General features: G+C 31.5%; 1 protein-coding gene across 1 annotated transcript; it reads right to left on the bottom strand.

Annotated features, from left to right (window-relative positions):
• Window positions 1-5,458: 5,458 nt before the first annotated feature.
• Window positions 5,459-8,366, bottom strand: LOC107619340 (uncharacterized). The gene is made up of 6 exons (XM_088500637.1): window positions 8,308-8,366; window positions 8,059-8,136; window positions 7,754-7,853; window positions 6,983-7,030; window positions 6,015-6,289; window positions 5,459-5,534 (listed from the first exon to the last, which is right to left on the bottom strand). Exons 1-6 carry the CDS (start codon window positions 8,364-8,366, stop codon window positions 5,459-5,461), a joined length of 636 nt encoding a protein of 211 aa, XP_088356763.1.
• Between the last annotated feature and the right edge of the window lie 5,301 nt (window positions 8,367-13,667).

The raw sequence follows: 13,667 nt of genomic DNA, 5'->3' as shown, positions 1-13,667 counted from the left end.
GAGAAGAGTAGAGTGAATTAACCCTAGACACTTGAGAGATTAGAGCGCATATACACTACCAGTGATGGTTCAATGCTTGATTCTATATTCCCTGATTTCATGAGCTATCTTCTTACAAGTTTACTTGTTTTTATTGTATGATTTGAATTGGTGAAATTTGAATTATATTTGTCTTGGAGAACTTGTTTACTTTTAACCAACTGGACAGAAGCATCTTAGCATATAGCTGCATTCATATATAGGTTGCATTGCATGAGTCCTACTTTTCCCCATTCATTCTTTCTATCTCCTTGAGCTTAGCATGAGGACATGCTAATGTTTAAGTGTGAGGAGTTTGATAAACCACTATTTTATGGTTTATATTGTGCTCAATTGAGTGGTTTTTATCAAGTCTTTGTACACTTATTCATATGATTTGCATGATTTTACAATTCCTTCCTAATTTTGTTCTATGATTGAAAACTTGCTTCCTAAGTCTTTAAATTGTGTATTTTAATGTCCTTTTATACCATTCGATGCCGTGATCTGTGTGTTCAGTATTTTCAGACTTTATAGGGCAAGAATGGCTTAGAGGATAGAAAGGAAGCTTGCAAAAAATGGAAGGAACACAAGAAATAAAGGAGACAACCAGCGAGCATCGACGCGCACGAATGGCTCACACGTGAACGTGATTTGGAGAAATTCACAGCGACGCGTGCACGTACTTGACGCGTACGTGTGAAAGGCGAAAAAGCATGGCGACGTGTACACGTACCTGACGCGTACGCGTGACACGCGAAGAAGACCATCGACGCGTACGCGTGACTGACGCGTACGTGTGATATGCGCTACCTACAAAAAATGCAGAAAATGCTGGGGCGATTTTGGGCTGAGTTTGGACCCAGTTTTCGGCCCAGAAACGCAGACTAAAGCCAGGGGACAAGCAGGGACTCAATAAACATTCATACATACTTCTCATTATTCACAATTGAGGTTTTAGGTGTAGTTTCTAGAGAGAGAGGCTCTCTCCTCTCTCTAGGTTTTAGGATTTCTCTTAGTTTTAGGTTTATTTCTTCTCAATTCCAGGTTCAATGTTCCTTTAATTTAGTTTCTCTTCTACTTTTATTTGTCTTAGCATTCTAGTTTATCTATTTCCCCTATTGATTACTTTATGTTGCTATTTAGTTTATGAACTCCATGTTAGATTCAATTTCTATTTAATGCAATTTGAGGTATTTTAGATTTATGATTACTTTCTTCAATTTATATTATTGATGCTTTAAATTTAAGTTAGATTTTTATCCTTTTGGATTTGGTTGAGTAATTGGTGACACTTAAGTTATCAAACTCCTTTGTTGATTGATGATTGGAATTTACTGGTTGATTTGGATCCCTCTAAAGCTAGTATTTCCTTAGGAGTTGACTAGGACTTGAGGAATCAAATTGATTAGTCCACTTAACTTTCCTTTATTCGGTAAGGGTTAACTAAGTGGGAGCAATGAACAATTTTCATCACAATTGATAAGGATAACTAGGATAGGATTCTAGTTCTCATACCTTGCCAAGAGCTTTATTAGTTATTAATTTCATTCTTGCAATTTACTTTTCCTATTTCCTATTTAAAAACCCCAAAAAGATACTTTTCCGTAACCAATAATAACTACACCTCCCTATAATTCCTTGAGAGACGACTCGAGGTTTAAATACTTCGGTTTATTTTTATTGGGTTTGCTTAAGTGACAACCAAATTTTTGTATGAAAGGATTATTGTTAGTTTAGAAACTATACTTGTAACGAGAATTTATTGTGAATTCTTTACTAACAAAAATTCGTTCGTCAGCTGTTCATTGTTCCTTTTTAACTAATTATTAACTATGATTTACTAACACGGCAGGGAACACATCTTCATATAATTGTGAAGAGAAATATGAAAAACCAATTCAAACATTTGTTATAAGAAAGAAAAGTCTATACTATAAAAAATTTAAAAATAGAAAATGCAAATGATTTGTATAGGCCAATTAAAGGTATAATGAAAGCAAATTTTTTACTCACAACTGTTGTGAAAGAAATTAAAGATCCAATTATGAACATTTTCCAAGACTATTTTGAATTTGCATCACTTGAGACATTGTCTGACAGAGTGGGTCAAAGAAAAATACTAACAGGTAATTTTATTTTATACTATTTCAATTATTCTTATTAAAAATAACTTATTAAAAAAATATATACACATTTTTGTTCTTTTTATTGTAGATGTTATTGGAAAACTACATCAAAAGATTAAGAAGAAAGAAAACCATATAAATTCAAGACACATCTTCGAAAGAAAAACATACATGCAAAGATGGAACAAACAATATAATAGAAAGTGCATACAACTCAACAATTCATAAAAAACATGCCTTCACAAGAACCTATGATAGAAAGAAGAAAGCAACAATTCTAACAATAGACTAAGTCCATCAACTAAAACAAATGCAAAAATCAAACCACCAAATAAAAATGTTACTTTGTACAACTCCAACATTCAAATCTCTTGTACGACAAATTATTTTAAACGAAACACCTTTCAAATTTAACTTTAGTTTACACATATCTAATTTAATTCTACAAAATATAACTATTTTTATATTTATTATATATTATCATTAATTTATCGTCCGCGTATTGCGCGGGTCTCATTATAGTATTTACAATTTTTCTTAACCACCACCATCATCTTTCATTCTTCCTAATGAATCATTGAACCAAAAGTCAAGGAAATAAGAAAAAGAGAAGTGACCGAGTGAGGGAGAGAAACCGTGACTCCCTTTGACTTTCCAGCTTTGATTTCTTGTGATCTGTAACTCCAATAAAAAATTTAATCCGATAAAAGTGTTCGTATCCTCCTCTTCTACACGTTGACATCACTTTTGTTTGATAGAAGTTGACGGTGACGTAGTTTCTCTTCTCTTTGAGTTTGACCAATTGGAATTCTAGGAAGTATAGATGATTTTTGACATTTTCTTCCTTAGCGGCTCGGTCAGAAAGCTTCTCTGGAGCTTTCGTTGTTTTGATTTTGTACAGAGGTAGGGTTTGGTAACTTTATAATAATTAAATGTGAATTTGATAAGTGAATATTGATTTGGTTGATTATTGTTTGAGTTTGAATGTGTTTATGTTAAATTATTATTGTTTCTTGTTATTTGTTGGTTTGGCTATGAGGAATAGTTCAACTGTAGTTGTTTTAATGGTTTTGAGACTGTTGTGATGTGGTATTTTGAAAAAATTGATGAGATTCGGTGGTTAAAAGATTAAATTAAAAGTTGAGAAAAATTGGTAATCGAAAGACTAAAAAATGGATTAAAATACAAGTAATGTTTTGAAAGGGAAAGGCTAAGGATTTCGATTTTGGTATAAGAGAAAGTTTAATATTAAAACCTTATTTTTGAAGGATAACATTGTATTTGTGTATAAAAATTGAAGTACAATTTGTAATTATATAAGTTTTTGGATATTATTGGTAGTAAATAAAGTTCAAGGTTATTTTTATAAATATGAAAATAAGCAAGGGTCCAAATATAATTTTATAAAATATTGAGGTTAAAAATAGAATATTAAAAGATTTGTGATTTAGAAAATAATTAATAAAAGTTTAAAAAATAAAGTTTTATAAGCTAAGGTTTAAGAAAAAGATATATATATATTATATATTTATTATTTAAAATATCTTATTTATATTATTTTTATTATTATTTTATTAAGAATATTATCTAGTAAAGATATTATTAATATTATTATAAGTCAGAGAAGAGCAAACAGAGTGGTCTTAAAAGTTTTAGAGGACGCAGACTTAATTAGAGTATTTTATAATTCTTTTTCATAAGACATTTAGGGAAAGGTGAGGAAAGAATGTGAAGTTGAGTTATGATAAAGAATTAAAAGATTGAAGAAAAGAAGAAAGAAAAAAAAAAGACGTAAGAAAATAAAAGAGAAAGATGAAAAGGAAAAGAAAAGAACAAAAAGAGAATCACGTAATAAGTAAAAGGATCTCTGCCATAGAAAAGCAGAGAGCAGTGATGAAAAGAACGTATTAAGTAAAAGGATCTCTGCCACAGAAGAGCAAAGAGCAGCGACTGAAAGGATTTTAACGAACGTCTGCCACAGTAGAGCAGATAGAAAAGAATGTATTAACTAAAGGGATCTCTACCGCGGTAGAGTAGAGAGCAAAGATTAAAAAGAAATTGAGTGCTGTTTGGGCCTTGGTGCCAAGTGTCTAGTGAGGACGGCGATGCGTAACATTCACTTGATACTATAGGGATGACTCAGTAAAGACGGCGATGCGTAACGCTCATGGAGGGGACGTTGGCTGAGATAAGGACGGCAGTACGAATTGCTTATCTCAGGACCAATGTCGGGAATCAGGCAACAAACACTACAAGAAACATCGTTAAAATCGACGGCAAAATCGACGGCTAAGCCGTCGATAATATTAAATTTCGACGGCAAAATGGACGCGGGAGGTGGTCGCTATTAAGCTTGTCGATTTTTTAAAATTCTAATAAAATCGACGGTTTGCCTTGTCGTCGATAATAATGTAATAAAATCGACAGCTCTTTCATCTATAATATGATTTTGAAAATTCTACATACTTACTGAAATCGACAACGTTGCCGTCGATTTTATATAATAAAATCGACGGTACTTATGTCGATATTTGTTTCAAATAAATTGACAACCGTTTTGCCAATAATATGCTTAGTAAAATTGACAACACTGCTATCGATATTTGATTCAATAAAATCGACAACAGCTTCGTCTAAAATATGCTTAATAAAATCGACAGCACTGCCGTAGATATTTGATTCAATAAAATCGACAACAGCTTCGTCTAAAATATGCTTAATAAAATCGATAGCACTGCCGTCGATATTTGATTCAATAAAATCGACACAGTTGCCGTCGATTTTAATAGTTATATGTTTTAATTATTTTTTTATTTGAAAAATAGTAAACAATTAATGCAAATAAACTTTTAAATATATAAATAAAATTTATACAGAATATTAGATAACAAGACAAATAAACTTTTAAATATAAATATAAAATTTATACTAAATATTAGATAATGAGTTTACAAACTTATCAAAGTAATAAATAATCCTCTAACATAAAAACTCAAGATAAGATAAATAACTAAATTTAGACTTATATTCATTTAAATTGCAATCTACTAATAATACAAAATATTTAAAGTAAAGTAATTAAATAGCTTGGATCACTCTGCACACCATGTGAGGTAGTGTTGGAAGGTTCATTGGCTTGTTGAGTGCATGATCTTGGCACACCCGGAGTAGGCATCATGTGAATCTGAATCTCCGTCTCTACCAACCATATCCTGTACACATTTTATTAAAAGGTAAAATAGAAAATTAAAGAAAATTTATTAAAATGACATTCTTTAACAATTCATAATATATTCAGATACATACCGTAACTAAACTTGTGATCTGTCAAATTCAGGAGGCAAGTACATATGCTTTATATAAAGGACCATTAAAAGGAAAAGTGATCTGTCAGGTAAACACTAGTGTCAGAGTCCAAGAGGAGAAACAGACTTCACAAATAAGCTGAAATGGATTTATCAATCATCCAATATATTTCTTAAAGTCAACCAATAAGAAAACAAAGAAATAACAAGAATGCTTTAGTAGCCTACATCATCTTAAACTACAATGAGTTCAGGATTTTTATACCATTTTTTATTCTTCTGAAAGATGCTGTCGAACAAATGTGTTTTCAAAAATGCATGTCCTAGCAAGTTTCATTATTTGTTTCGAAATACTTGCAATAGTTTGCTTGATTTCTTCCTGAGCAATCTTAATATGTTCCATGTGAGAGGCTTATTTGTTTGCTAATTTAGTATGAGATTATAGATTTTACTTAACCAAGACCACACAGTCATAAACTTCACCACCAAATTTGTAATATTACTGCATATAAAGCCTTAAACTTATATCAATCATATAAATTTAGCTTAAATTGATTTCTACCTTGCCCTTCTGTTCTGAAACCATATAGTAACTTGCCTTGGCTGCAATCCAAGATCTCTTGCTAGCTGAATCTTCTTCTTTGGCTCAAGCTTGGACTCTGACTCAAATATGCATCTAATTTGCTCATCACTAAACCTTCTCTTGTTCTCTATCTTGCTCTTTTTCTTCTTAGAATTTTTGTTCTGTGGTAGTGCTACTTCTGAACATGTGAAACTTTCAACATTCTTCCCTTTAGATGCTTGAATAAACTCATCATCACCATCCATCATATATGCCTAGTGGGTTCAAAATGGATGAGGATTTTAATTTCAAAGTCTATGGAATTGGAATTATTGGTTAGAAATAGACAAATATGTTTGTCACCAACATAGAAAATATGATAAAAAAATATAGTTTTAAAAGACTAGTGGGGGGATCAAGTGCAAAATATATAGCAATAAAGAAAGCATGTTATGTTTATATATATATATATATATATATATATATATATATATATATATATATATATATATATATATATATATGTATATGGGAAGGTTATTGTTGGAACTTGCAAATGAAGGATCATATGGACCTATGGGATTAGATACCGTGTGGCTCTTGATGTCTTTGGTTCTCTGTAGGAAGAAATTACACGTGATAACCTATTTTTATGATATTTTTTATTAAAAGAAATAAAGAAGCAATGTTAAAGAAGCAAACCTTTTATGGTAATGATAGCAACTTCCGTAGACGTTAATACTAAATAGTTTTGAATGAAGACTAAGCTAAGCTGCATCTTCTTAGTGTTACTAGCCATGTTTGGATTCTTTACTCTTACACCTCCCTTAAGTCTACTAGCCATGTTTGAATTGTCTTAACTCATCCTAAAGAAAAAAAAAACATAAAATCACATTTAAACAAAAACAAAAAATAATTTGTGCTCTGTTTAGACTGCAAGATCGTTTTATAAAATATAATTTTTATACCATATTGACAGTAGGACCTGTTAGCAATGAACATATTGACAGTAGCACCTGCATAAAATCATTAGCTTTAACAATAAGCATTTATACAACATATCATATCATGAAACCATGTTAAATATAATTATTATATTTAAGAACCCTTATAATTATTATATTTAAGAACCCAGAAAGAGTTATTAGTTTCTTCATTAGTATGTTGTTCTGATATTACTGATGTGGAAGGATGAGATAAAAATTATAGAGAATAGCATCTATATATATATATATATATATATATATATATATATATATATATATATATATATATATATGAGTTTAGAGTGACTAATTATACAAGACATGACTCTAGAAATTTCTCAGTTATTTTTCTAACAATTTATTGCTTGTGTTGATCAACTTAGTGCTGTGAGAAGAAATTTAAAAAAAAAAGCAGTTTAATTTTTTGCATAATAAAGTTTCATTACAAAGTAATTAAGCTTTTTCCCCTCCTCCTTACTTTTATGTCTTTCCCTTCCACATTTTCAATCTTATATGATGTTTAATTTGACAGTCAAAACTTTGTTGAATCAAGTTAAACTAGATTGTACCCTAATTAACCCATTGATTTAATTTTAGATCCTTTATTAGCAGGCATGTTATATATATATATACAACCAAACAAAAAGTAACCAAATAATTACATAAAAAAAGATAAAGGAAAGGAATTAAAGAACAAATTTGAACAAAAAGAAAGAAGCAAATGAAAGATAATAGATAGGTGTTTGCACTCACCTTCCTCTGCCTGGCCTGTGCTAAAGCACCTTCAAGCTGTTTCTCAAGATTCTGCAGCTCCTTTATGCTCAATGGTCCAAGATCTTCCCCAAGCAAGTGCCTGTGTTTTACATTGCCAGGTAAATTTTGTAATATAATTTATATATTATGATTTTTGCTAATAAATTCAATTATTACTACTATATGAAATCAATTTAACAATTTTTAAATATCATCTTCGTATAAAAATATCTTCCTGTAAGCAATCATTTAATATTATAACATACATATCCATATTATTAATTTATTATTGAAAGGTAATTAACTTTAAGTGCTTAGGCTGCTGCTGAAGTTGGCAGTAGTTTGTGTTTGAGAGAACACTGCACACTGGATTTCCTATAAGACTGAAATTCAAGAGATTAAACATTTATAATTGTTAATCATCTTCCTAAATCATGCAATTGTTTTCTAACCAGATAATAACATCAATGTGTTCTTGTATTGCGAACGGAGGATTACTAAGGAAATCTAGTCGTCTTGAAGATCAACAAGTTGCAATGGACAAATGTTGTCACCTAAGTCTAATGTATTGTTCAATGCATTGTTCCTCAGTTTCCTGCAATGCAAATAACATCAATTTTTATATAACATAATAAAGGTAGAGTCAAAATAAGGATCTTAGGAACTTACACTTGCTGAATTTGAGGAATGCTAAGGAGCTTTGATGGAAAAGGACCTTCCAAGGATCCAAACTTCACAAATTATAGATAACTATAATACATGAGTTTCCCTTAGTATCTACCTATGCTATACTCATTTCTTTTTGCCTTAAAATACTTTTTACTTGTTTATTATTGTAGTTAATAATCAAGAATTAGCAGGGGATGCCATATAACCCATATTTAAATGGGACTTTCATAATTCCTTAACAAGGATTAATTATGACACATGAATTAGCTTATATTATGATCATTATATTAATTAAACACATAAAGAGTACACAGTACCCAAAGACAAATATTTCAAAAGGGGACCATGATGCATGGACAACTAATAATAAGTAAAAACGATCTCTCTTAAATAAGGCAAAATAGAAATTTCAACTACAATAACCCATCAAACAAATTTGCCACTAAAGTACAACTTCAAGCGAAGTATACAAAGAGACTTTATATTATATTATATATTTATATATCTATACAAGCCTATGAAAATGCAAAACGTGCATCATATGAACCTTGAAGCCAGAATGATGATCGAGTGAGTAAACATTCTTAAACATAATTGTCTCCTAAGTAAGTACAGTAAGGTACTAATAAGTCACTTACCTCTTCTTTTCTTTTGAATGTATCTGTGTTTCCAGATATAAATCCCAATAACAATTTCAACCACCAGAGCAACCACTGAACTGACTATTGGAACAACTAGCACGGCTACATTCACTGCACAGCAAGACAAAAAAAAAAAAGAAAAGAACTATATTCAAGAACCAAGATACAACAGTAAAAAGTATTCAAATTTTCTTCAATCTGGAAGCTGGATCCTTAATTGGAACTGCAATTCACTTACCTTTTGAACTCCAATTTTCTTGTTCCTTGTACCAAAGCAGCAAGTATACAAGAAAAATCCTATTGAAACTAGGAAGTAGGATTAGAGAAGATCTATACTTGATCTTCGTCCTAGATTTTGTGTGACGAATGAGATTTGAGTCTTTTGATTCTCCTTACTTCAGGCTCAATTGTAAAGGACTCAATGCTTCAGGAGATGCAAAAACTATGGTCTCGCTTGAGCTAACCTAAATTATCAATTTCGCAACATATATTATATATTCTCTTCAAATTGAGAGAACACGATATTACAATTAGGTCAAGTTTACACCTGACATAGGAAATTTCCAAATGAAACTGAAGTTGGCTTTGGAAAGAGTTCAGTAATAGTCAGAAAATGATACCTTGTGAGCTTGATTGAGAGAGAGCAGAAAAGGACCAAAGTAGGAGGAGCGACGGCAGCAACAGAGAGAAGGAGCGGCGGCGGCACGAGCAAGAGGAGCGACAGTGGGGAGCAACAGCGGCACGGCAGCAACAGAGCACGCGGCGACGTGAGAAAACGAAGTGACAGCGGTGCAACCGTGACAGCGGCAGCGAAGAGTGAGGGTTGGTGAGGAATGCAGAAAAGAATATGGAGGCTTTGTTCAACTCGGCTGCAGGATCGCTAGAGAGGGAGAGAGTAATTGAGTGCTACTACTTTTGAAATGGTGGGTCGCTGTGTTGCTCCCTTTGACCCAAAATTGTGCTTCTGAACATGGAAGCGGGAAGTGGGCGCGGGATTGTTTTCTTTAGCAATAAAAATCGACGTAGAGTTGTCGATTTTAATTTGAAAAAAAAAGCAACGTTTTTTACTGTCTATTTTATACATTAAATCCACACCATTCATTTAATTTTTGGAAGCAATCTAGACTGTTCCAATTTATCGACGGAACTGTTGTCAATATTTTAAATATAAAAATAGACGACATGGTCGTCGATTTTAAAATAAAAATATTTTCGTCTTCCTCGTTCGCCGACGATATGACGATAGTTTTAACAGGGTTAATGCAGCATAAAAAAAATCGACGATCAGACCGTCGATTTTATTATTTTATTTTTAAATTTTATTTTTTTGAAATATCGACAGCAAGCCGCCGAAATTTATCGATGGGAGAGATAGCCGTCGATTTTTTGCGTCGATAAATACGCTTTTTCTTGTAGTGAAACCGACAGATGAGCTCATGGTTTGTATAGGACTAGACATGCATCATATTTTTTGTGCATATTTGTTTGTGATTGTGTTTTATGTGATTGTGTGTACTTGTGATTGGATTCTATGTTCTATAATTGTTGAATTGGATGGTACTTTGTCGACTTTTGTTGCTGACCAAGTATATATAAAATGAATATTAACTATACACCCCGATCCTATTAAGAACTCTCCAGTTCTTACCCCCTATTTCCACCCCCTTTCAGCTACAGGTACGAAGGCTTATTGTGAAGCTGCAGGAGCACAGAAGAATATGTTTATGACTTGAGTTGTTAGAATCTATTTTTCCCTCGCCTTGCTAGTTAGATTTTTATTCAGAGGGGTAAGTTCTGTAATTACTTTTGTATGTAATACTACAATGTATTATCAATATTAAGTATGTGAATATGTGGTTGTTTGTTCTTGTTAGAGAAGTTATAAGTTTTAGTAAAACTATCGACAGATTTACGTGTAAAGGATTAATATTAAATATATAATAAAAGGAATTAGGTTAATAATGCCTTACTTTTGGTACGATCATAAGGTGCTAAAAGCTAGGGTGTGAATGAAATTCACAAATACAACAATGTTGGAAATCAAATTGATTAAAATTAAGGAGCAAAAAAAATTAGACTGAACATAATTAAAAGAGTGGGAGCAATATAATCATTTGATATAAACATTTTTACTCTTGTTATTGGAAGTGAGAATAAGTATTCGTTCAGTGATAAAATTGGCAACACCACCAAAAAATATTTAGCTGGCAAATAATTACAGAAATGAGAAGACAAAAACAGTTTAATTAAAACTAAAATGAGAGATAATATGAAATGCTTAAGTAGTTAAGTGCAGAGAAAGAGAAAATAGCCACATAGAGATTTTATTTTAAAAGTCAAATAAGTTGAGAGCATTATAAACAAGGTCAAAAAAGAATATATTGAGCATTAAATCGGCTGCAATATCCTTCTTTGCAAGGAATGAATAAAAAGTATTTTCAACTAAGCAAATTAACAAATACCATAAGATGCATTCCAATTTTAGTATTTATGATTGGAAAGAAAAGAAAAAGAAATAAAAAAGATAACTGCATAAACAATTAAATGAATACATAACTAAATAGTATTTTTTATTTCTCAAACCATAGTAATTAAATAAAATCTCAGACCTATGGGTCGTTGCGACGACAAAAACTACCATCACTAATGGATTGTCTTCTTCCTCCACTAAGTAGTTAATGTTGACGACCTTTGCTCAAAACATGATTTAGCTTATATTATCATGCTATTGACAGGTGCAATTCTCCTGTTTTCCTACAGTTTGCACGGAAATTCTCATTCTCCATCTCTTCATAATTTTATAAAAGGTCCTAATAATTTTTTAAAAAAAAATTAAAAAAAATATAAAATATAATACGTTGAAATAATATACACATACATCAAGATGATCCATGGAGTAGGGAGAAAATTGTTCACTTGGCTAAACATGCTGCTCGAGATTTTTCCAATGTCATTACCACCCAAAGACATATTACTCCTTCCTCTTTACAATATAACTGGGAACCACCTCTGATGAATGTCTGTAAAGTGAACTGCGATGCAAGCGTTTTGAAAATGAACAATTAGCTGGCTTTGGGTGTATTATTAGAGACAGCATGGGAATTTGGATAAAAGGTTGTTCTGCTAGTATGCCTTTTTCTAGTGTTCTCTGTTGTGAGCTTCATGCTATTTGGAGAGGGCTTGTTATGGCTTGGAATTGCGAGTGCAAAGAGGTCATATGTGAAACTGATAATCTTGATACGTTTCTTCTTGTTTTGCGAGACACAACCAGCATGATTAGGACTGACTTTGATCTGTTTGACAAAATTAAAGAGGTGCTCCAGCGTAATTGGACAATTACGGTGGTACTCATTCAGTGCACAGCAAATAGAGTGGCTGATTTAAGGGCTAAGACTACTGCTTTTAACAAGCAAGTGTACTTGGAGTGATTGCTGCCCCCTAATAGTTTAGACATTATTATTAGAGAGGAGTCCTACTCTTTCTCTTAGGTCCTTTTTCTTTATGTTATTTTCAGTCACCAAAAAAAAATATACACATATATCTTGTCCGAATTCTAAAATAATAAATTAATTAAAGTTCAACATCCAAATTCAAAAAATAAGATAATATAACATAATATAGAAAAAAAATAAGTCTTAATACAAAAAAAAACATATAATTGTGATTACTAAAATACCTATAATAATACCTAAAATATTAATTCTAATTAAGCAAATTCGTATTATTTGAGAATCATGGGAGACGAGGCAGGGACTTTCGCTTGGAACCCGCAAGTATCTTGGAAAATTTTTTTTGCTGTTGATACGTGTTTCAAATATTCGTAATATGAAATGATCAAATATTATTTAGAAGATATTAGTTTATATTTTTAGAATATTTGATTTAGTTTTGATGTATTTTAATTTGGAGACCACTTTAATAAAGACATTAAAAATGTCTTTTTTTTAAAGACGTTTACATGTGTCATATTATTATTAGACATTTTTATTAAACTGGTTAATAATTTATTTTTTAATAAACCAAAATAAAATCGGTTTATTATAGCAATAATAATAAACCCAATTATTTGCATTATACTTATTAGACCTGATTTGATCCGATCGAATTACATAATCTAAACCGAATATCTTTAAACTTTTTGATGAAAAGACAAATATATCCTTGATTTTTTGTTTTGTGGACATTTAAATCCCTAAAAATTTAAAAATACAATTAAATCTCTAAAAAAATAGATTTATTGTTATTGTTATAAAAAATCGATTTTATTCTAATTTGTTAAGAAATTTAAAATAACCGGTTCATTAATACGTCCAATAATAATGCGAAACGTGAAAGGTACTTGCTGTTGAGGATTTGGATGAGTGGCATCAGGATTTTTTGAAAACGCGAACGGATAATCCTTTGATGTATCCGGCAGTTATGGTGAGTGCGGAATCTATGGGATCTCAAACAATCAGCAACGGAGCAATCTCTGAAAGAACAGAGACTTGGAAATACGGGGATAAATGGAAAGAAGGGGCTGATCTGGTGTTGAACAAAAGTTCAGTTGGGGCTGAGTTGAAGCATATAAGGCTCAATATGTAAGTGGGGTGTGGCGGCGAAGT

This window comes from Arachis ipaensis, chromosome B9, assembly GCF_059453495.1.
Source record: "Arachis ipaensis isolate K30076 ecotype BB chromosome B9, ASM5945349v1, whole genome shotgun sequence".
NCBI lineage: Eukaryota > Viridiplantae > Streptophyta > Magnoliopsida > Fabales > Fabaceae > Arachis > Arachis ipaensis.
This window is presented reverse-complemented; position numbering and strand designations above follow the sequence as displayed.